Source organism: Hemiscyllium ocellatum, chromosome 12 (genome assembly GCF_020745735.1).
Source record: "Hemiscyllium ocellatum isolate sHemOce1 chromosome 12, sHemOce1.pat.X.cur, whole genome shotgun sequence".
In the NCBI taxonomy this organism is placed as follows: Eukaryota; Metazoa; Chordata; class Chondrichthyes; order Orectolobiformes; family Hemiscylliidae; genus Hemiscyllium; species Hemiscyllium ocellatum.
This window is the reverse complement of record NC_083412.1, coordinates 29,410,287-29,433,130: the sequence shown is the minus strand read 5'-3', so window position 1 is coordinate 29,433,130 and position 22,844 is coordinate 29,410,287. Positions and strand designations below refer to the sequence as shown.

At 40.1% G+C, this 22,844-nt stretch overlaps 2 protein-coding genes across 5 annotated transcripts in view; one reads left to right on the top strand and one right to left on the bottom strand.

Annotated features, from left to right (window-relative positions):
• The window catches only part of fancb (FA complementation group B), a 37,761-nt gene extending 37,247 nt beyond the window's left edge, over positions 1-514 (bottom strand). The window contains exon 1 of one of the 2 annotated variants that reach the window (XM_060833463.1): positions 440-514. The gene's annotated coding sequence lies outside the window, so the exon portion shown is untranslated. Of the gene's footprint in view, positions 1-421 lie in introns of both variants that reach the window. The other variant, XM_060833461.1, reaches the window with a different exon arrangement.
• mospd2 (motile sperm domain containing 2) overlaps positions 411-22,844 on the top strand; it is an 88,232-nt gene continuing 65,798 nt past the window's right edge. For 2 of the 3 annotated variants that reach the window (XM_060833465.1, XM_060833466.1), the window contains exons 1-4: positions 529-633; positions 748-805; positions 16,687-16,842; positions 17,601-17,687. In XM_060833465.1, the coding sequence (XP_060689448.1) occupies positions 613-633; positions 748-805; positions 16,687-16,842; positions 17,601-17,687 (322 nt within the window). In that variant the 5' untranslated portion in view covers positions 529-612. Of the gene's footprint in view, positions 446-528; positions 634-747; positions 806-16,686; positions 16,843-17,600; positions 17,688-22,844 lie in introns of those variants that run through there. The other variant, XM_060833467.1, reaches the window with a different exon arrangement.

The following is a 22,844-nucleotide window of genomic DNA, read 5'->3' as shown; positions in this document are numbered from 1 at the left end:
CCACTTCTCCATTATCCGGTGTCCCTCCATCCGTCTCCATTATCCGGAGACCACCCCCACTTCTCCATTATCCGGTGTCCCTCCATCCGTCTCCATTATCCGGAGACCACCCCCACTTCTCCATTATCCGGTGTCCCTCCATCCGTCTCCATTATCCGGAGACCACCCCCACTTCTCCATTATCCGGTGTCCCTCCATCCGTCTCCATTATCCGGAGACCACCCCCACTTCTCCATTATCCGGTGTCCCTCCATCTGTCTCCATTGTCCGGACTCTGTCTCTGCGATCGGTCTGTTCCCGCGCGCACCCACAATTCAAACCGAACGGTTGGTCCCCGCGCGCTCAACCGCAGGCCCCGAGCGGGCGGGCGGACGGACAGACAGACACAGGGGGGTGTGAGTAAAACACGGTGAGAACATACATCACCTCATCTTCGTACCTGAAGGTGAGACGTCTCCGTTCTCGGTTGTTTTTTTGTTGTTTGAACATCAAAGCTGCGGGGAGTGGGGGTGAGGGGTCGGGGGTGAGAGGTCAGGCAGGCGGGTCACATGAGCGCTGCGGCCGGCCGGTTGGCCCGTGCTTGATGGTGTTGCTACCGGTGCTGCGAGAGGGATGGCTGCGGAGCCGCGGGAGGTGAGAGCTCAGTCAGTGCAGCTCCTCTCGAGGGGGTTTGGGGGGGGAAGCAGCGGCTCAGTCACGCCGATAATAACCACTTGTGTGTGTGTGTGTGTTTTTCTTGTTCTGTAGGAGAAGCAGAAGTTGATAGAGGAGACGAGGCAGCGTTTTACCAGCGAGTGTTTACAAGGTACCGTGCCCGCCCGCGCTCTGGCTGGGAGGGACTTTCAGGCTCCGGGTCCGAGCGAATGGGCCAGGGGTCTGCAGCCACAGGGCCACCCGGCTTTGCCCTTCACGTTTGCCAAGTCTTGGCTGTGCTGGCTCCCTCTTCTGCCCCCACTGTTAATGTTGGTGGCTGGAAATTGTGGAAGGTCACCGACTGCCCACTCCCCGTTTCATGCAGGCGGGAGGTTGTGACTGGACACCTCGCCTCTTCCTCCGTTTGTAGGTCTCCCCCACACCCTTCTCTCTCTCTCCCTTCGTCGCCCTACTACCCATCCAGTCCTGAACCATCTGGGTTTGTAGCAACTGTTAAAACCTGAGTGTCCTGCTACTTGCCGGGGGGAAAAAATTCAGAAACTTCGTTACTCTCTAAGACGATGATTTTCCCCAAACTGAAACTCTGTTCAATCAAGGGATTGAAACCGACTGTAATAAATTACAACTATTTTGTCCAATTGCTGCTGATGTCTTATTGCAGCAAAGTTTCCAGATAGATTGTTTAATCGATTCAGTTTGTTGAAATTATAAAGAGCAGGGATGTCAAAGCACGAATTGCATAACCCAGAATACTGTCCAGTGGAAGGTCTCTGGCTTCTTTTCATGAAAATAGGCCTGACTTAAAACCTATATGCACCAGGCCTGGGTTTAATCTGTGTCTATACACATTACTTCCTACCATTCCTTGGTTTATTTAGTTATTGATTTGTATGATATAGATACTTATTCCATACATGAATCCTAGCTGTCAGTTTCACCCCTCTCTCTGGGTGCATACTGTAGCTGAGTGTGGCAGTAGATGATCTCTGTCCTCTGATCGTGATGTAAAGTTTCAAATCTCTCATCTGTTATATCAAGACCATCTATTTCACATTTTTATCTTTGTCGTTGGGGTTTGTTTCAATATGGAGAAAGTGAGGACTGCGGATGCTGGAGATCAGAGTCGAGAGTGTGGTGCTGGAAAAGCACAGCGAGATCAGGCAGCATCCGAGGACCAGGAGAATATATGTTTCAGGCATAAGTCCTTCTTAAGGGATTATGCCTGAAACGTTGATTCTCTTGTTCTTCAGATGCTGCCTGACCTGCTGTGCTTTTCCAACACCACACTCTTGACTTTGTTCCAATATGTGCAACTTGCAGTTATGCTGCTTCAGTTTTCCTTCTAATTCTGTACTGGTGTATCCTTTATTTCAGCTTTCATATTGCATCATCTCGGATATGTTTGAATTTAACTGGATGTTGGACAGTAGTGGCACCTCCAGGTTACAGGCGGATAATGTCTGCTATGGGTGTGAACAGTAGTGTTTGGTCTGAGGAAGGTCTGTTTTAAAAAGTCTATCATGTATGACATTTGACCAGATAGGCAGATTATTTATTGACTGCTGGTGTCCTTGGAATATAATGCAATAAGTAGTTGAATTCTGGGTAGGAAAATGTTAGTTATTAGCAAAAGAAGAACTAGGTACAGTTTGAGCTGAATCAGAAATGTGTGGAGTTCAATCCTACTTCAGTGCTCCAGAGTCTGACACTAAAATATAGTGACAAGAAATTGATTTACTATCAAGGATGCTTTTTTAGATGAGATTAAGATTACTTGGATGAAAGCAAAAGGTCCGTCTGGAATGATTTGAAGAGGGGTTAAATAGATAATTCTAGTTTTTCATTATCATTTTAAAGATCTCAATCTGTGGTAATAGTTGTAGCTATTATAATTAAACTTCAGAAATACTTCGCGGACTGCAGAGTTCTTTGAGATGTATTAAGACTTGGAAAGCAATGTAAATACAAGTTTCTTCATTCAATTTATAAGCTGTTGTAGTTATGGCTGGGAGATTTTTTTCTAATGTTGCCATGCTTCTTGATTCTTTAACTGCTTAAAAGAAAGTTAATGAAGGCAGATTTTACTTAGTTCATGGTTAGCATTTATTAGGGCTACTTAATCAATCTTTTGTAGAGTCATAGAGATGTACAGCACGGAAACAGACCTTTCGGTCCAACTCCTCCTAACCTAATCTAGTCCCATTTGCTAGCACTTGGCCCATGTCCCTCTAAACCCTTCCCGTTCATATACTCATCCAAATGTCTTGAATATTGTAATCTGACCAGAACTTTGTATAGCCTCAGTAGTACATCTCCGATATTGTATTCTAGCTCTCTTGAAATTAATGCTAACATTGCATTTGCCTTCCTAATTGCCAAATGAATCTGCGTATTAAGGTTAATAGAATCCTGAAGCTGGACTCTTAAGTCCCTTGTACTTCAGAATTCTGAAGCCTTTCCCCATCTAGAAAATATTCTACAATTCTTCCTATCAAAGTGCACAACACCACTCTCCACTATTGTATTCCATCTGCCACTTCTTTGCCCTCTCTTCTAACCTGTACAAGTCCTTCTGCAGCTTCCCTGCCACCTCTGCATTACTTGCCCCTCCATCTGTCTTTGTATTTTCTACCAGCATAGCAACAATGTCTTCAGTTTCTTTGTAAAGATCATTAACGTATGCAACATGAATAGCTGTAGTTCCAATTCTGACCCCTGCAGGAATCTAGGTGGAAGTGAGGACCGCAGATGCTGCCATCCTGGGGAAAAAAAACTCTTGATCCCCACTTTCTGCTCTCTCCCAGTCATTTACTCCTTGATCTATGCCAGTGTTTTGACCCCTACGCGCGTTTTTTCTTAACAGCCTCCTGTGTGGCACCTTGTCAAAGGCCTTCTGGAAGTCCAAATAGATAACATCCATTGGATCTCCTTCATCTAATTTGCTCATTATCTCCTCAAAGAATTCTAATAGATTTGTCAGGCATAACCTCCCCTTGACAATTTCTTTTAATTTCTTCCCCACATCCTAATTACTACCAAGAGGCTTGTACACAACTGCAATCAGCATTGTTTTTCCTTTGCAGTTCCTTAACTTTGTCTGCACAGGTTCTACACCTTCCAATTCTATAGCAATTCTTGCTCTTGTTTTGATTATATTTCTTCTCCCTCTTCAAAATAGCATTATTGGATTTTTTACACTAAACTTAAAGATCAGAGCGATCTTGGTTTAGCATCTCCCTCAGTATTGCAATGTTACAATTTTGTTTTTAGTGCTCAAGTCTCTAGGATGTGAATTGAACCCAGGACCTTCTGACATTTGCAAGATTGCTACCTACTGACAGTGGTGACATTATGTGAAGATATATTTTATCAGTACATTTCTGAAAGTGATTATCACAGAACTCTATGGTTCCTGTGATGTGGACACCAGGCTGTAATCCAACAGGTTTATTTAAAATCAAAAGCTTTTGGAGCACTGCTCCTTTATCAGGTAAAGTGATGAAGGTGCAGCACTTGTGATTTTAAGTAGAGCTATTGGATTATAACCTGGTATCGTGTGACTTCTGACTTTGGTTACTAACTGTGAAAAACCCATTTTTATCTGACTTCACTGGAACCTACTTGGCCTGTCTTCAAATGGTTGGTGCGGTATGGTCACATCTGCATTAAATCTCTCAGACCTCCTATTTTCAAAGCTCTGGGTATGCTATCATCATATAAATAGGTGCAGAGTAGCCTGAATCCACACATAAGATCTGTAGGTTACATTTGGAGCAGTTTTTGATGCTACTGGATCGGAATCAAATGTATAACCACTAATGGTTACAATGTTGTTCAGACAGATCGTGTTGAAATATAATAGAGGTTTACAGTACGATAGCAGGCTATTTGACTATCATGAATGTACTGACTCTGGAAATAGCCACCCAGTTAGTCCCGTTCTCCAGCTTTATCTTCGTACCCTCTAAATTCATTCCTTTCAAATATATTTCAAGCTCCTTTTTGAAACTTCCTATGGAATTCGCCTCCACTACGGAATCTCCCACTGCAGTGCATTCCAAATCCTAACAATTCTGAGTAAAGAAGTTTCTCCTCATCTTGCTCCTACCTCTATTGTTGACAATCCTGAATTTGTAATTGCTGGTTACTGACTTGCTATGAGGAAATTGAATATCCTCCTTTACTCTGTCAAAATTGTTCACAATTTTAAACACCTCTTAATCTTCCCTGCTCCAAACTCTGCAATATTCCCTTGTAATTAAAATTACTCATTCCTGGTATCATTCTAGTAAGTGTTGCAACTTTCTTCTCGCCACACTAACAACAAATTAATCTCGATTATAATACTATTCGGTATTTAGTGATTATGTTTCTAGGAAATTTAACTTATTTAAGTAATTGGTATCTAAATGTTTGTAGGTAGTTTTGTTCAAACAGCATAACTTTTCAGTCAAAGGCCAAGTAACCAATTACTAATTAACACACTAAATGCATGAGATCAGTCAGCATTTGTGCTAAAAGTATGTATTGTGTTTACAGTTGTGATCAATATCAGATGGAATTGTTTTAACTATATTTACATATATTGTTTTGACCCATTTCACTTGTTGGGAGCCACAGTCCCGGGCAATGTTGAACCTAGTGTAAAATAAACCCTTGCATTTAACTTTTGTTCTTGCATGTGTACATGCACACATTTGTTACAGCCTTGGCATGATATTCTAGATATTTTCTTCGGTTTTAGGTTTGTTTTAGGAAAAAAATGTCAACTCCAGCAATGCCAAATCATGTTTGAGGTAGACATCTAGTTCTCACCCCTCTACCACAAGTCAGAAATGTCCCCTACTTGAAAATCACCACAGAGAATACCCTATCTTGTATAAATATCATAGAATCTGTGTTACCGATGATCACAGAACAGTCAGCATTTGTTGTCATTACTCCAGTGAAACTGACACTAGCATTTAGAGAACAACACTTAAATCTGGAAATTTCTTCAAAGGATGTGGTACCTTTTGAGGTAGGTCCTGAATGCAATGACTGGGAAATCACTTAACTTTCTGAGAATGTCCACCCTAATATTTTTAATCTCATTGTAAAACTGCTTGAGAAGTTACATTTGTTTTATGTCCAGAGATGACATTACACATTCAGCAGGTCCGGCAAGAGCCCAGGTTTCCTAATTCAGAAGTAGGGTCACTACCACTGCACTACAAGAACCCTAACATTGCATCTTGTTGATTGAGATGTAACTAGGTTTTTAAACAATGTACTAACAATACCCTCACTGGCCCTGCGAAGGTCATTTTGTTTGTGGAATGTCAAATTTCTCCATAATAAATTCACGATTCTAAGTTTTTGTTTCTAAATTTATTTAATCTTCTCTTTGTTTCCAACTTAATCCAATCATCATTTATTTCACTATCTCACTTTTTAAATTAAATCAACTTTCAAATTTGGACTCTTCAGTGTAATTGGCTGTTTACTTGCCTGTTGATATAACTATTTTGGCACAACAAGTCATCCCATCAACTTGATACCAGATGTAAGATTCTGTTGGGACATGAAAAAAAATAATGCCACTATTCATTTCTTGTTGACAAATCTCTTTGCAGCTGTCTGACCTTACTTTGTTGCTGACTGCAAAATCTGGGCCTGTAGCATTTTCTGAAAAACCGCTTTGGACCTTAACTCCTAACGTGCTCATTCTAGGATCGCAGGCTTTTTACAAGCTTAAAAAAGAAAGTCATTGACAAAAATCACTTTGTTGTAGACATATGTAAATTTAAGTCTGAAGACACGCTGAACAGAGAACTTAGAAAAGATCATGGAGAGGAAGGAAATAAGTGTCATGCAGATTCTAAATAAAGTTTCTTTATCTTATTTATGGGCATTATTTCACATTTTCCTTTTAACTGTTTTAAAACTTGAAAGTTTTTGACCAAATTTTGAATACCTGTGCTGAAATTTTATCAGGATTTACAGCCTTGAAATGAAGTACATATGATGTTGGAGTCAGTATTGTTGTAAACATAATGTTTCTTTCAGTTTTTGCTGAAATTAGACCAAAGCGGAAAGTAAAGTATCTGACTCACATTCTGTCACCTTAGATATTTTAAAAGGAAGTGAGCACCATAATTAAAACCAATTAAACTACGTAACTGAAAAAAATACATAAACCTTTAAGAAACTGTTCCATTGCCATTTACTTCTGATTGTCAGGATCACCAGTTGGAAGCCAGTTCTCCAGCCATCCACTTTGTGTAGTTGTACATGATTGGCTACTCCTGTTAAGACACTCCACATTTTTTCATTCAGTAGCCAATCAGCTCCTTCAGCCTGTTCTGCTCCTCAGTTAGATACTGCCTCACCTGTACTTTGATGCCATTTGCTCAATTTTGATCAGTATCCCTTACCTGACAAAAAAAGGTGTTGGATCACATTCTTTAAAATTTCAATTAATCCAGCATCCACAAAATTGAGCAGAAGGTTCCAGATTTCCAGCATCTTTTGTGGATAAAAGTTCTCCTTCTCTCAGTTCTAAGTGGCCTATGTCTGACTTTAACGTCTGTTATGTCCTTGCAAAGTTGAGTGATTATGAATTTCCTACCAGAGAAAATAGTTTATTTACATCTTCATAATTTTAAGCCACCATAAATAATAAATGTGCAAGTAACAGCAAGGGGAATGAAGAAAGAAGAGAAAAGCCAAAGTGAGCATAGGCCCCTTAGCGAATGAGGCTGGGGAAATAACACTGGACGATCAGGAAATGGCAAAGCGTTAAAAGAATATTTTGCATTAGTCTTCACAGTAAAAGACATTGGTATCATTCCAAATGCTTAAATAATAAAGGGGCAAAAGGAGGAAGGGAAATAACTACAATCATATCAGAGAAAAAGTGCCCAGGAAACTAATGGGCCTAAAGGCCGATAAGCCCCCTGGACCTAATATCCCAAGGTATTAAAGGAAGTAGCTACAGAAATAGTAAATGCAGTGGTAGCAATGTTCCAAGAATCCTTAGATTCTGGAAAAGTTCCCAAGAATTCAGGATCTGCTGATGCAGTGCTTTCATATACAAAAGGTAAGGGTGTAGAATGCCCTGCCTGCTAAGATAGTCAACTCAGCCACATTAGGGAGATTTAAACAATTCTTAGATAAGCATATGGATGATTTTGGGATAGTGTAGGGGGATCGAGCTGAGAATAGTTCACAGGTCGGCGTAACATCGAGGGCTGAAGGGCCTGTTCTGTGCTGTATTGTTCTATGTAAGTAAAGGGCAGTTAGCCTAATGTCTGTTATTGAAAAAATGTTAGTCTGCTTTAAAGGATGGAAGAGCAGAGCATTTCAAAATGCATCATATGATCAACCAAAGTAAGTATGCCTTCACAAAGGAGAAATCATGCCTGACATGCTTCCAAGAATTCTTGGAGGTAACTAATCGAATAGATAAACAAGAAGCAGTGGGTACAATATATTTGGATTTTCAGAAGGTGATTGATAAGGTACTACTGATGTAGAGGAGCCAGTGTTGGATTCGAGTGGGCAAGATCAGAAGGGGCAACCTCCAAAGGCTTGTGATTTCAAGTAAACCTATTGGGCTATAGCCTGGTGTCACCTGACTTCTGATAAGGTATCAAGTTGGTATTATGATACCGAGACTGACAGCCCTCAAATTGAAACAACCTCCCTATCCTGTGTTTACAACGTAGCAAAACTAAAAATACCCTCAAAATTACACCAATGGTTCCTAATCCGACTTCTTGAATAACCAACACCAGACAAGTTTATAGTTTAAATAAATTAATGAACACTTCATCAATACAGTAGGTTAACAGAGTGAAGTTAATCAAGGTAATTTAAATAAGTCTTTGATTTATACCCAATCTTCTTTGATTCTAGTCTTCATTCATATAGACAGACACAGTTAGAGTCATAGGAATATACAGCATGGAAACAGACCCTTCGGTCCAACCCGTCCATGCCGACCAGATATCCCAACCCAATCTAGTCCCACCTGCCAGCACCTGGCCTCATATCCCTCCAAACCCTTCCTATTCATATACCCATCCAAATGCCTTTTAAATGTTGCAGTTGTACTAGCCTCCACTATTTCCTCTGGCAACTCATTCCATACATGTACCACCCTCTGTGTGAAAAAGTTGCCGCTTAGGTTTCTCTTATATCTTTCCCCTCTCACCCTGAACTTATGCCCTCTAGTTCTGGACTCCCGCACCTCAGAAAAAACACTTTGTTATTTTCCCTTTGCATGTCCCTTATAATTTTGTAAACCTCTATAAGGTCACCCCTCAGCCTCTGACGCTCCTGGGAAAACGGCCCCAGCCTGTTCAGCCTTTCCCTATAGCTCAAATCCTCCAACCCTGACAACATCCTTGTAAATCTTTTCTGAATCCTTTCAAGTTTCACAACATCCTGCCAACAGGAAGGAGACCAGAATTGCACACAATATTCCAACAGTGGCCTAACCAATGTCCTGTCCAGCCGCAACATGACCTCCCAACTCCTGTACTCAATACTCTGACCAATAAAGGAAAACATACCAAACACAGCCTTCACTATCCTATCTACCTGCGACTCCACTTTGAAGGAGCTATGAACCTGCACTTCAAGGTCTCTTTGTTCAGCAACACTCCGGAGGACTTTACCATTAAGTGTGGAAGTCCTGCTAAGATTTGCTTTTCCAAAGTGCAGCACCTCGAATTTATCTGAATTAAACTCCATCTGTCACTTCTCAGCCCATCTGGTCAAGATCCTTTTGTAATCTGAGGTATCCCTTTTCGCTGACCACTACGCTTCCAATTTTGGTGTCATCTCCAAACTTACTAACTGTACCTCTTATGCTCGCATTCAAATCATTTATGGAAATGGCAAAAAGTAGAGGACCCAGCACCAATCCTTGTGGCACTCCACTGGTCACAGGCCTCCAGTCTGAAAAACAACCCTCCACCACCACCCTCTGTCTTCAACCTTTGAGCCAGTTCTGTATTCAAATGGCTAGTTCTCCCTGCATTCCATAAAATCTAACCTTGCTAATTTCTTCTATGGTATTCTTTACTGCAGAGTGCTGTTAATGCTGGGCTGTTAAGTATATTACAGGCTGAGATGGACAGTTTTCTAATCAGTAAGGGAATCGAGGATTATGGGAAAATATTAGGAACATGGAGTTGAGGATTCAGATCAGCTGAGATCTCATTGAATGATGGACACTCAATGGACTGAGTGGCCTAATTCTGCTCCTACATCTGATGGTCTTGTAGATCATCTCAGCCTTCTCAACTCAAAATCAGGCTAAGTTATTGCAATTTGGTTATATAATTTAGCCTTGTTATCATGCTGCAGAGATTTCCTCCTGAAGGTTTTTTTAAGAAAAGTCAAACAACAGAGATCGGTAAAGATTGAAGTTCATACAAAAGTTCAATTAATATCATCAACCTTGGAAGTGAAATGCATGTAGTTTATAGATTGTAGCCTCTTCCATTTTGACACTATCATTTCACATTTCAAAGAATTGAAAATACTTCATCCTGATGATGAACAGGATGTGATTGTGTTAAAGGGTGTTTTGATAAAGCTTATGATGCAATGCTAATCTCATGGATAACTGGCCTATAATAAATCAAAGTTTGTATTCTGTTAGAATTATACGCAAAATAAGAGTGTTTGTCCCCTCTTACCTGGATAGGTTGAAACTGAAATGAGTTTGTAACATATTTCTTCATGAGTAATGTCATCTCCTCTTTGGGGTCCAGAGGTTTGTATGCTGTTATACCATTTCATTTTTAAATAAACTGAAGGCCTGGGATGCTGGCAAAAGCAGAATTATTGCTTCTGGTACTTGCCCTGAGAAAATAGTGGGTTGTCTTTCTGAAGTATTTATCGAATTTATACAATTAGGTTTCTTGGTGAATCCAAGAATCAGAGTCGAATCACATCAGACTGTAACAAGTTTGTTTTCTTTCAGCAAGGACATAAAATCTATCTGGATTTTATGAATATTCAACAGTTTAGTGATCAATGTTTGTGTAAATTGAAAACAATTTTAAATCTGGCTTGATAGAATTTGAATTATAGTTCTGATGCTTTACTAGTCCAGATGTCCAGTTTTAGTTAAGTAATATAACTACTCTATCTCTCTATCCTGCATGGGGATTAGAATATAAAGGATGTTATGCCCAGGAAGAACCCTGTTTATGAGGTAATCTTCGGGAATATACAAGATGATTCTTTACAACGTTCAAGCAAATCTTCCTGGTTCTAGCTATAATTGATCAGATTTCTTCAACTAGCTTGCCATATTGTGATTTTGAACTCAATCTGGGCACTATAATTCTCCTCTTTCTCCTGTGATTGTGTGCTATATATCTTAAGTACAGTAAGATTACAACCAATAATTACTTGGTAAATTAGCTTAGATTATTGAGAAACCACTGATCTCTGTTAAATTAATATTTAGTGATGGTCACTGCCTTTATTCTTTTCTCATAATTTATAGCTGAAAGAGAAAATTAACTTTGTGATGCGTTCCCAATTTTAAAGGGACTGCTGGGTCTGTATTTGAAGCAGAAAGAATGGGGCAGTGAATTAACTTTGAGTTGCTTTAACAACGAAGACACTAATGGCCAACTGACCTGCTCTTGTTTAAATTTGTGTAGTTTTTCTTGTAACTTCAATCTAATTAGGAAAGCCATTTCTCTTTGCCATTGATATTTTTCTCCATCAGATTGCAATCAAAATTACAGATGTCTTATTTCTTGCTTGCAGAGAAATGCCCAACCTTAACTGATATAGTGACCATTTCTTAAACTTATTCACGGGATGTGGGCATCTCTGGCAAGCCCAGCATTTATTACCCATTTCTAATTGCCCGGAGGGCAGTTAAGAGACAACCATGTTGCTATGGATCTGGGGTCACATGTAGACCAGATCAGGTAAGGATGGCAGTTTTCTACTGTAAAGAATATTAGTGGATCAGATAGGTTTTCCCAACAATGGTTTCATGGTTGTCATTAAACCCTTAATTCCAGATTCCCAGAATATGGATCCCCAGAATGTTATTTGAGTTTCTGCATTAACAATCCAGTGATAATACCACTAAGCCATCGCCGCCTCAGGTCTACCCTCTGTAGACAGTGTTGCAGTGTAAATACAACATAAAACGGCTGCACATCTTTCTTTTAAGTTAAGGTTGAGATATGTTTGCCATTGTATGTACCTGGGAAGGTTGATATAAGCTGGTGATTTCCTGTGACAATGTGGACAGCACACTTACTGTGTCAGTTGGCAGCTATGTTTTAATGGGTATCTTTGATTCAAGAAGCAAGCTGCTTGGCAATTATATTGAAAACTGATATGGGCAGGCAGTTGTGCAGTGTTTTGCTGTTTGAAATTTGACAATTACAGAAAACAGCAAGCCAAAACCTTACAGGGTATTATGACTACCTTGATTTATTGCAAGGATAGTTCTAACATATAAAGATATTTGAGATTTTAAATATGCTATAAACTTCAAATTATTACCAGTTGGAAAAGTCATATACTCAAAACATCGCCATGTCTCATTGAAACTACTGGGGAGAGTTTTCATTTAAATTCATTCGTCTAATATGAACCTGTTTGGTATTAAAGGCTATTTTCTGTTTACAATCCCTTATTTTCCTTGAAGGCAATGGTGTGCTGCCCATCTAAATAATTTCTCCCCATCTAAATAATGTACATATACACATTGTGATGTTAAGGAATTCCAGGTCTTTATCTCAGTAACAGCAAGGGAACAGTGACGTAGTTCAAAGTCAGGATTTTGTGTGGCTTGGAAATGCACCTGCAGGTGGTGGTGTTTCTGTGTTCCTGCTGTCCTCGTGTTTGTTGATGGAAGTTACAGTTCAGAAGGTGCTGTCGAGCAGGATTGGTGAGTTGCTGCAGAGCATCTTGTAGTGATGAGCGCTGGTGGTGGAAGGAAAGAGAGGTGCCAAGCAAGCAAATTGCTTCACTCTGGGATAGCGTCAAGCTTCTTGAACCATACAGCTGCACGTATCCAGACAGTTTGAGAATATTCTGTCGCATTACTGATGCTTGTTTGGTGTCCATTAGGAATTTTATGGCAAGCAACTACCCAACCTCTGATCTGCTCTGTGGCCTTATTACTTCATAAAGCTGGGTCAATTATCCTTCTGGTCATTGATAATCCCTGCTATTTTGAGGGGGAAATTCAGTGATAGTAATGCTATTGAATCATGAAATTTAACTATCCAGTCAATGCTATGTATTTCTGATGAGTGTAAAGAAGGATTATTTAATACTTTGAATGAAATAACTTAAATAACCCTGCAAAATTGATAATTAATGTTAGCCAAATTGAATGATCAGGTAATTATGGCTAGATTACTCATTTAAGAGGAGTAAACTATACTAGGAAGCTCAATTTGTGCTGCTGAACAAGTGAAGATTTGTTGGAGCACCACCCAGTGTTAAAAATAAAATACTGCAGAAAAGTAATGAACTTTAATTTTGTCATTCACAAGATGCACTGGAGAAACTCAGCAATTCTCCTTAGCCAACACCTTCCAACCCACGATCACTAGCACCTAGAAGGAAAAGAGCAACAGATACACTGGGAACTCCAAGACGCTCAACAACCTGCCGTGAAAATAAATTACTGTTAATGTCACTGGGCCAAAATCCTGGAACTCCCTCACTAACAACATTGTGAGTGTACTCACATCAAGTGGACTGCAGCAGTTCAAGAAGCATCTCATCATCACATTTTTGAAAGCATATGGGGATGGGAAATAAATGTTGGCCCAACCAGCAATGCCCACATCCCTCAATGAAAAAAAATCTGCATTCTAAGAAAGCTTATTAGAATGCCTGTTGAAGTACCAAATAAATCAGGCTAAGACTCTGGTTGTGTTTATTTTCTGTCAGAAGGCATATTGGGAGTATTATTTCAACCAGACTACAAATCTTGGGTTTTTACACTCAACATATATATTTAAAAATCATTTTTGGAATTTCACTTCATTTCCAAAAAAATTTAAATAATTGCCCTACATTGAGATGTAATGGAAGTTTTTTGCATAAGACCGCAATTTCCCAGTTAAATCAATAGACCCAAAGATACTTAGGATGCATAACCACGAGAAAGTTTTCAGGTTTGATTTGAAATCTGTCCCTGTTTCTCTGATGGGATAAACAGGCCATTCAACCCCTCAAGCCAGTTCTGCTATTCAATGACATTATGGTTAAAATGCAGCCTAAATGCAAACACCTGCCTTTAGCCTGTATCCCTTAAAATGTATGATCAGCAAAAATGTATCCATCTCAGAGTTAAAATTAACAGCTGATCTCACATTCATGCCATCTGTGGAAAACAGTTCCAAACATTGACTATCCTTTATAAATAGAAGTGCTTCCTAACATCTCTCCTGAATGGTCTAGTCCTAATTCTCAGACTATGCACCCTCGTTCTCGAATCCTCAACCTCAAAAACGGTTTATCTACTCTCATGATTGTCCCTTTGATCAGATTACCCTTTAACCTTCTAAATCCCAGAGGAAGTAGGCCTAACTTTTACAATTTCTCTTTGTTGCTTAAACACTGAAAACCATGTATCATTCTTGTAAAGCTACTCCCTATAAGGCCAATATATCCTACCTCAGTATGGTGCCTAAATCTGCCTGCAGTAGTCTAAATGGGGATCTAACTAGGATTTTATATAAGTGCAGCAGAGCTTCTGTATCCTCATACTCCAGTCCTCTAGATATAACTGGCAGCATTCCATTACCTTTCTCGATTCTTTCCTGTGTCGTGTCAATGGCATTTTGAAGATCTATACACCTGAACCCTTGGGTCTCTTTCAGCATCCACTGTATTTAACTTGATGGATTCTAGAAAGTACCCTGACCTATCCTTTCTCAATCCCAAATGGATAACCTTATACTTGCTTATGTTAAACACTATCTGTCCAGTTTTAACCTAATCTGTCAGTATCTCTTTGTAATTTAATGCTATCATCTACACTGTTGATAGTGCTATCTCACTCAGTGTTACCAGCAAATTTGGATATATGACTTTGTCTAGTCTGTTATCCAAATCATTTATAAATGATGTGAATAATTAAGTACCTAAAACAGATCGTTATGGGATACTGCTGATCACACCCAGTCAACTTGAGTACATAGCCAACATCCCTACTTTTGTTGCCTGCCACTTAACCAATTTCCCAGTCATATCAGTAATTTTCCCTCAAATCCAAGGGCTTGTATCTTTGTACAAGAGAAGGTTAACTAAAGCCCTCAGATGTCTGTACAAACAACTTCCATAGATATTTTTCTATCCACTACTTCAATCACCTTTTCCAAAAAAAATTCAGTGAAATTTGTCAGGCATACCTGCTGGCATGAACAATGCTGGCGCACCCTGACTAACTGAAAATTTTCGAGGTGTTCGCTTACCCAATCCTTAATCAAACATTATAACGATTTACTCACCATAGATGTTAGGCTCACTGATCTGTAATTCCCTGGTTCTCTTCTTTCTCCCTTCTTCAAAAGGGAGTGACGTGCAGTTTTCCAATCTAGGTGGACACCCCCTGTATCTAGGGAACTCTGGAAAATAGGTTGTCTACAATGTGTTGTCGACTTCCTTTAATACTCTCAGTTGGAAATAGTCAGGTCCTGGGGTTTTGTCACACTTTGAATTTATTAATTTCCTCATAAGTAAAACATTGATAATGCAGTTTCTGTTTCTGACCAACTATTAATTTCCATGAGACCTTTGTCAAGCTAACTTAATTTTCTACTGTAAATACTGCAGCTAAGTAATTATTCAGTGTTACTTACATTTCCCCATAGTCATTGACAATATTCACACTTTGTCTTTAGTAGGCTAACATTGCTCCTGACTACCTGCTCTCTCTCTGTAACTATAAAGTTCTTATTGGTTTTGATGTCTCTTGCACCAGTGACCACCAGTTCATAAGTTGGAGCTGAGATTGCAAAGCATTGAATTGAATTGGCTTTATTGTCGTGTACTCAAATGAATACAGCGAAAAGTTTTTAAGTCGCTACTTATAGTGCCGTCTTGGGTAGAAAGAAACCTAATACAATCCTTTGTTACAGAATGAAGAAAAAAGTTACATTACAGCTGTACACAATATAACCATAGGTTAGAAGGTCACAAAAACAAGGCGTTAAGAAGATGACCATCACAGTCTGTCTCTAAGGGATCTCCGCAGCAGACCAGTACAGGGGACCTCCACGCATCACACTATGTCACTACTGCTGCTCCAGAATGGGTCACTGTCGCTGTTTCGGGCTGCTGACCATTGTTCACGTTTTGGATGCAGCGGCTGGGAGTCTGAGGCCAACAGAAGTTGGTGGGGGTGGGGGGGAATGAGTAAGAAAAGATCAAAAAGAATGGGTGGAGTGGAGGAGCTCCAGCTGGAGCAACCTATTTTGCTGCCATCTTAATGGAAGTCTACGTCAAATTCTGATAACATGATAAATATGATAAAAGTTCACACTGTTGACTTTGTTTCATGCATACAAGTTTTGGAAATTTTCTTCCTGCTATAGTATTACTTTCTGCTTTGCTCCCTGTGAAAACCCACAGTATCCAAAGAGCTTGATGCATTCAACAGCTATCTTTGTAATTTGTACTTTTGTGGCAAGGCCTGAATAATCCTAATCATTTTAAACCACTAGTGTTTTAAGGAATGCTTTTAATCTGCTTTTACATGGATGTTATCTGTATCTGACATTTTTAGTGCTCTGAGATTTCCTCATTCCCCAATTTTGTAGGTAATTCCGAGCAAATTTTCTGACCTGGACAAATTAAGAATTTGAATAACAGATGAGTGTGAACTGCTTGATTTTAGCTACACTGTCTGAAATAGAGGATGCCTGTAGATTGTTACTGCACTTAGTTTTTAAAAAAGAGACAAAGTAAACAAAAATCAAGAATTTGTATTTTGGGAAGATTCCTTCAGTTTTCTAATAGCAGTGTCTTTTCCTGCAGACAAGACTGAGAAATATGATTCCCGAGATGTTGAACGACTAAAACAAGATGATGGCTGGGTTGACAGTTATCTGCAATGGAGACATAACAATGTGGATGACACGTTGAAAATGATTGATGACAGCTTTCAATGGAGAAAAGAATTTTCTGTTCATGGTAAGCTGCTAGCATATGGAAATATATGTAAAATGACAATTACTTCCAATTTTTTTCACAGTATATTTTGCAAATTTGACTTCAAGACCAATTGTCTATGTTTACATTTGTTCTGACTGCATCTTATTGAGGAAATAAAGGCTTGGCAATTGTTAACATCTCACTAAAATACCATATGCTTGAGAAAAGTCTTGTAATGTTCCACTGTAGTAAATTTATTTACTAGGTGTATGTTGGCCATTCTGCATGTAACAAGACCCCACAAGCTGCAATGAGGTAAATAAGCAGTGAATCTGTTGTTTGTGCTGCCTGTTGAGGGGAAATTATTGGGTCCAACAAAGTTGGAGGGTTGGCTGCAGGTGAGGTGAGGTCAGGAGGAAACCTCACAATATTGACTAAAAATCAATGTGTAGGAAACACATGAAGCAAAACTGCAACTTAGAACGTGAATGGTTTGTAGAAGGATAATACTTTGTTAATGCAGGTAGTATATTTCTGCAGTAACTGGTGCTACCAAAGTTAAAGTTATTGAGACTTCAGTTATTGTAGTAAAGGTGATGTCAGCTAGCTCAGTGTAAGTATGAAGTTGTTCACATTTGAGACTCATATACTCGCAAAGCAGTTCAGTAATCTTTGAATTTAAAGATATACTTGTATATTAAATTGTTTTGTAGTTAGTGTCAGCCGGTGGAGTATATACTATGCTCTGTAAATTGAGATCAATCTTCTGTATGATTATATTTTCACTTGGATGACAGATTTAAGTGAGTCCAACCTTCCTCGATGGACCTTTGAAACAGGAGCTGTTTATCTTCATGGATATGACAAAGAAGGCAACAAAATGTGTGAGTTAAAGCTTGTTTATTTATGTGGTAAGGTTTGTAGACTAAGTAGATAAATGGAATTAAGATACAAATGAACCTTGATCTTGTTTATAGGACACATTTGTTATAAAATGATCTCTTATCTGACCCTGTTCATAGTTGACGACCTGTAAAATTGATTCTTCAACCTGGAGGTTTTACCACATTTCAAATTTAGGGGTTTTTTTAAGGAAAATCGACTGCATCTTGTGTTGATTTGAGTGCTATTCTGATAATCCTATACCATTTGATTAAGAGTCATGGACACTTTGGTCCAACTCATCCATACCAACTAGATATCCCAACCCAATCTAGTCCCACCTGCCAGCACCCGGCCCATATCCTTCCAAACTCTTTCTATTCATATACCATCCAGATGCCTTTTAAATGTTGCAATTGTATTTGCCTCCACCACTTCCTCTGGCAGCTCATTCCATACACGTACCACCCTCTGTGTGAAAAGGTTGCCCCTTAAGTCTTTTTTATATCTTTTCCCTCTCACCCTAAACTTATGCCCTCTAATTCTGGACTCCCCACTACAGAGAAAAGACTTTGTCTATTTATTCCATCCATTCTCCTCCTGATTTTATAATCCTCTAAAAGGCCACACCTCAGCCTCCAATGCTCCAGGGAAAACAGCCCCAGTTATTCAACCTCTCCCTGTAGCTCAAACCCTCCAACCCTGGCAACATCCTTCTAAATCTTTTCTGAACCCCTTCACGTTTCACAACATCCTGCCGATAGGAAGGAGACCAGAACTGCACGCAATCAACCAAAAGTGGTTGAGCTAATGTGCTGTATAGCCGCAACGTGACCTCCCAACTCCAGTCCTCAGTACTCTGGCCAGTAAAGGAAAGCATTCCAAACGTTGTCTTCACTGTCCTATCTACCATTGACTCCACTTTCAAGGCGCTATGAACCTGCACTCCAAGGACTCTTTGTTCAGCAACACTCCCTAGGACCTTACCATTAAGTGTGGAAGTCCTGCTAAGGTTGGCCCATTTGATCAAGATCCCGTTGCATTCTGAGGTAACTTTCTTCACTGTCCACTACACCTCCAATTTTGGTGTCATCTGCAAACTTACTAACTTATACCTCTTATGATCACATCCAAATCATTTATATAAATGATGAAAAGTAGTGGACCCAACACCGATCCTTGTGGCACTCCATTGGTCACAGGCCACCAGTCTGAAAAGCAACCTTCCATCACCACCCTCTGTCTTCTATCTTTGAGTCAGTTCTGCATCCAAATGGCTATTTCTTCCTGTATTCCATGAGATGTAACCTTGTTAACCAATCTCCCCTGGGAAACCTTGTTGAGCACCTTACTGGAGTCCATATAGATCACATTTACTGCTCTGTCCTCATCAATCCTGTGTTACTTCTTCAAAAAAACTCAATCAAGTTTGTGAGACATGATTTCCCACTCAAAGCCATGCTGACTATCCCTAATCAATTCTTGCCTTTCCAAATACATGTACATCCTGTCCCTCAGGAATCCCTTCAACAATCTGCCTACCACTGACACCAGGCTCACTGGGCTATAGTTCCCTGGCTTGTCCTTAGCACCTTTCTTAAATAGTGGCACCACGTTAGCCAACCTCCAGTCTTCCGGCACCTCACCTGTGACTATTGATGATACTAATGTCTCAGCAAGAGGCCCAGTAATCACTTCACTAGCTTCCCACAGAGTTCTCGGGTACACCTGATCAGGTCTTGGGGATTTATCCACTTTTATATGTTTCAAGACATCCAGCACTTCCTCCTCTGTAATACGGACATTTTTCAAGATGTCACCATCTATCTCCCTACATTCTATATCTTCCATATCCTTTTCCACAGTAAATTATTGATGCAAAATACTCATTTAGTATCTCCCCCATCTGCTGCGGCTCCACCCATAGGCTGCCTTGCTGATCTTTGAGGGGCCCTATTCTCTCCCTAGTTACTCTTTTATCCTTAATGTATTTGTAAAAACCCTTTGGATTCTCCTTTATTCTATCTGCCAAAGCTATCTCATGTCCCCTTTTTGCCCTCCTGATTTCCCTCTTAAGTATACTCTTACTTTCTTTATACTCTTCTAAGGATTCTTTTGATTTATCTGTCTATTCCTGATATATGTTTCCTTCTTTTTCTTAACCAAACCCTCAGTTTCTTTAGTCATCAAGCATTCTCTACACCTACCAACCTTTTTGTTTCACCCTAATGGGGATATACTGTCTGTGGACTTTTGTTATCTCATTTCTGAAGGCTTCTCACATTCCAACTGTCCCTTTATTTGCGAACATCTGCCCCCTATCAGCTTTTGAAAGTTCTTGCCTAATACTGTCAGAGTTAGCCTTCAATTTAGGACTTCAACTTTTAGATTTGGTCTATCCTTTTCCATCTCTTTTTAAAACTAATAGAATTATGGTCGCTGGCCCCAAAGTGCTCCCCCACTGACACCATAGTCACCTGCCCTGCCTTATTTGCCAAGAGTAGATCAAGTTTTTCACATTCTCTAGTTGGTACATCCACAAACTGAATGATATTTTCTTGATAAATTCCTCTCCATCTAAACCCTTGACACTATGACAGCCCCAATCTATTTTTGGAAAGTTAAAATCTCCTACCATAAGCACCCTATTATTCTTGCAGATAAGAGATTTCCTTATAAATTTGTTTTTCAATTTCCCGCTGACTATCGGGGAGGGTCTATATTACAATCCAAACAACGTGATCATCTCTTTCTTATTTTTCAGTTCCACCCAAATAGCTTCCCTAGATGTATTTCTGGGAATATCCTCCCTCTGTACAGCTGTAATGCTATCACTTATCAAAAACGCCACTCCTCCCCCTCTCTTGCCTCCCTTTCTGTTCTTCCTGGAGCATTTGTAACCTGGAACATTAAGCTGCCAGTCCTGCCCATCCCTGAGCCATGTTTCTGTAATTGCTATAATATCTCGGTCCCATGTTCTTAACCATACCCTGAGTTCATCTGCCTTCCCTGTTAGGCCTCTTGCTTTGAAATAAATGCTGTTTAATTTAGCAGTCCTACCTTGTTCCCTGCTTTTTCCCTGCCTGCCCTGACTGTTTGACTTGCTTCCTTTCTCCACTGTATCAGTCTCAGATTGATTTCTTTCCTTACTATCTCCCTGGTCCCACCCTGCAACTTTACTAGTTTATATTCTTCCGAGCAGCTCTAGCAAATCTCCCTGCCGGTATTTAGTCCTCTTCCAATTCAGGTGCAATCTGTCCTCTTTGTACAGGTCACTTCTACCCCAGAAAAGATTTCAATGATCCAAAAATGTGAATCATTCTCCCATGCACCAGCTCCCCAGCAAAGCATTCATCTGCTCTATCATCCTATTCCTACCCTCACTGGCTTGCATACCGGATATAGTCTAGATATTACTACTCTTGAGGACCTCCTTTTCAAATTCCTGCCTAACTTTCTGTATACTCTTCCTTCAGAATCTCATCCTTTTCCCTTTCTATGTCGTTGACCTTCCTATGTACAATGACCTGCTGACCCCCTTTCCCCTTTGAGAACATTCTGCACCCTCTCTGAGACATCCTTGATCCTGGCACCAGAGAGGCAACACACCAATCTAATTTTTCGCTGCTGCCCACGGAAACGCCTGTCTGTGCCTCTGACTAGAGAGTGCCCTAACACGATTGTTCTCTTGGAACCTGACGTACCTGTCATTGCATTTGAGTCAGTCTTAATACCAGAAACTTGGCTGTTCGTGCTACATTCCCCGAGAATCTGTCAACCCCTACATTTTCCAAGGCAGCATACTTGTTTGCAATGAGTATGGCCACAAAAGGCTCCTGTCCTACCTGCCTTCCTCTCTTATCTTTCCAGGAGTTAACCCATCCATGTGACTGTATCTGCGACTTTTTTCCTGTCCTGTAAACTGCCATCTGTCACACCCCATTACTCTTGTAAATTCCTCATTGCCTTGATCTGTCGCTCCAACTGATCCAGTCGATCTGATAGAATTCGCAACCAACGGCATTTATTGCAAATATAATCCTCAGTAACATGTAAACTCTCCCAAAGTTCCCATATCTGACAAGAAGAGTGTATCACTCTACTAAGGGCCATTTTTGCTTCTTCCAATTTTCAGGATCCAGAAATTAGCTAAATGAAAGCAGGATGAAATATGGCACTTTTTCCAACTTTGTTTTCTAGAAACAGACTCTTCAGTCCAATTCGTCCTTGCCGAACAGATCCTCCTAACCTAATCAAGTCCCATTTGCCAGCATTTAGCCCATATCCCTCTAAACCTTTCCTGTACATATACCCACCCAGATACCTTTTAAACATTATAATTGTACCAGCCTCCACCAAAGTGGCTTTGGTCCCTTTTAAATTTTTCCCTCTCTCACCCTAAATCTAGTTCTGGATTCTAGACTGTAGTTCTGGACTTCCCCACCCCAAGGAAAATACCTTGTCTATTTACCCTATCCATGCCCCTCATGATTTTATACACCTCTATAAGGTCACCCCTCAGCCTCCGATGCTCCAGTGAAAACAATACCAGCCCATTCGGCCTCTCCCTATGGCTCAAATCCTCCAATCCTTGTAAATATTTGCTGAACCCTTTCAAGTTTCACAACATCCTTCTGGAGACCAGAATTGCACATAATATTCCAAAAGTGGCCTAACGAATGTTCTGTACAGCTGCAATATGACCTTCCAACTCCTGTACTCAGTGCTCTGTCCAATAAAGGAAAGTATACCCAACGTCACCTTCACTATCCTATCTACCCGTTTCTTTCTACACTGACTTCTGGGGTCTATGAAGTGTTTAAAAAGAAGCAAAAGACATCCAGTGGAGGATAACTTTGTGGAGTTTCCTGATCATACAGTATTCGGGTTTGTGGCTCACACTTTTCCACCTCTAACTTCAATTGCTGCCTATCCATTCAGTTCACCAATTCTCTGTCCTTCTGCAGTTCAATACTATCTTTGTCACAATTTACAATGCTTGTAAGTTTTTGCATTATCTGCAAATTCTGAAATCATGTCCTCCACGTCAAGGTCTAGATCATTAATATATGTCAGGTAAAGCAAGGGTCTCAACTCTGGAGAAACTCCATTACAAATGTTATCCCAGTCTGGAAAGCGTCAATTAACCATTGCTATGT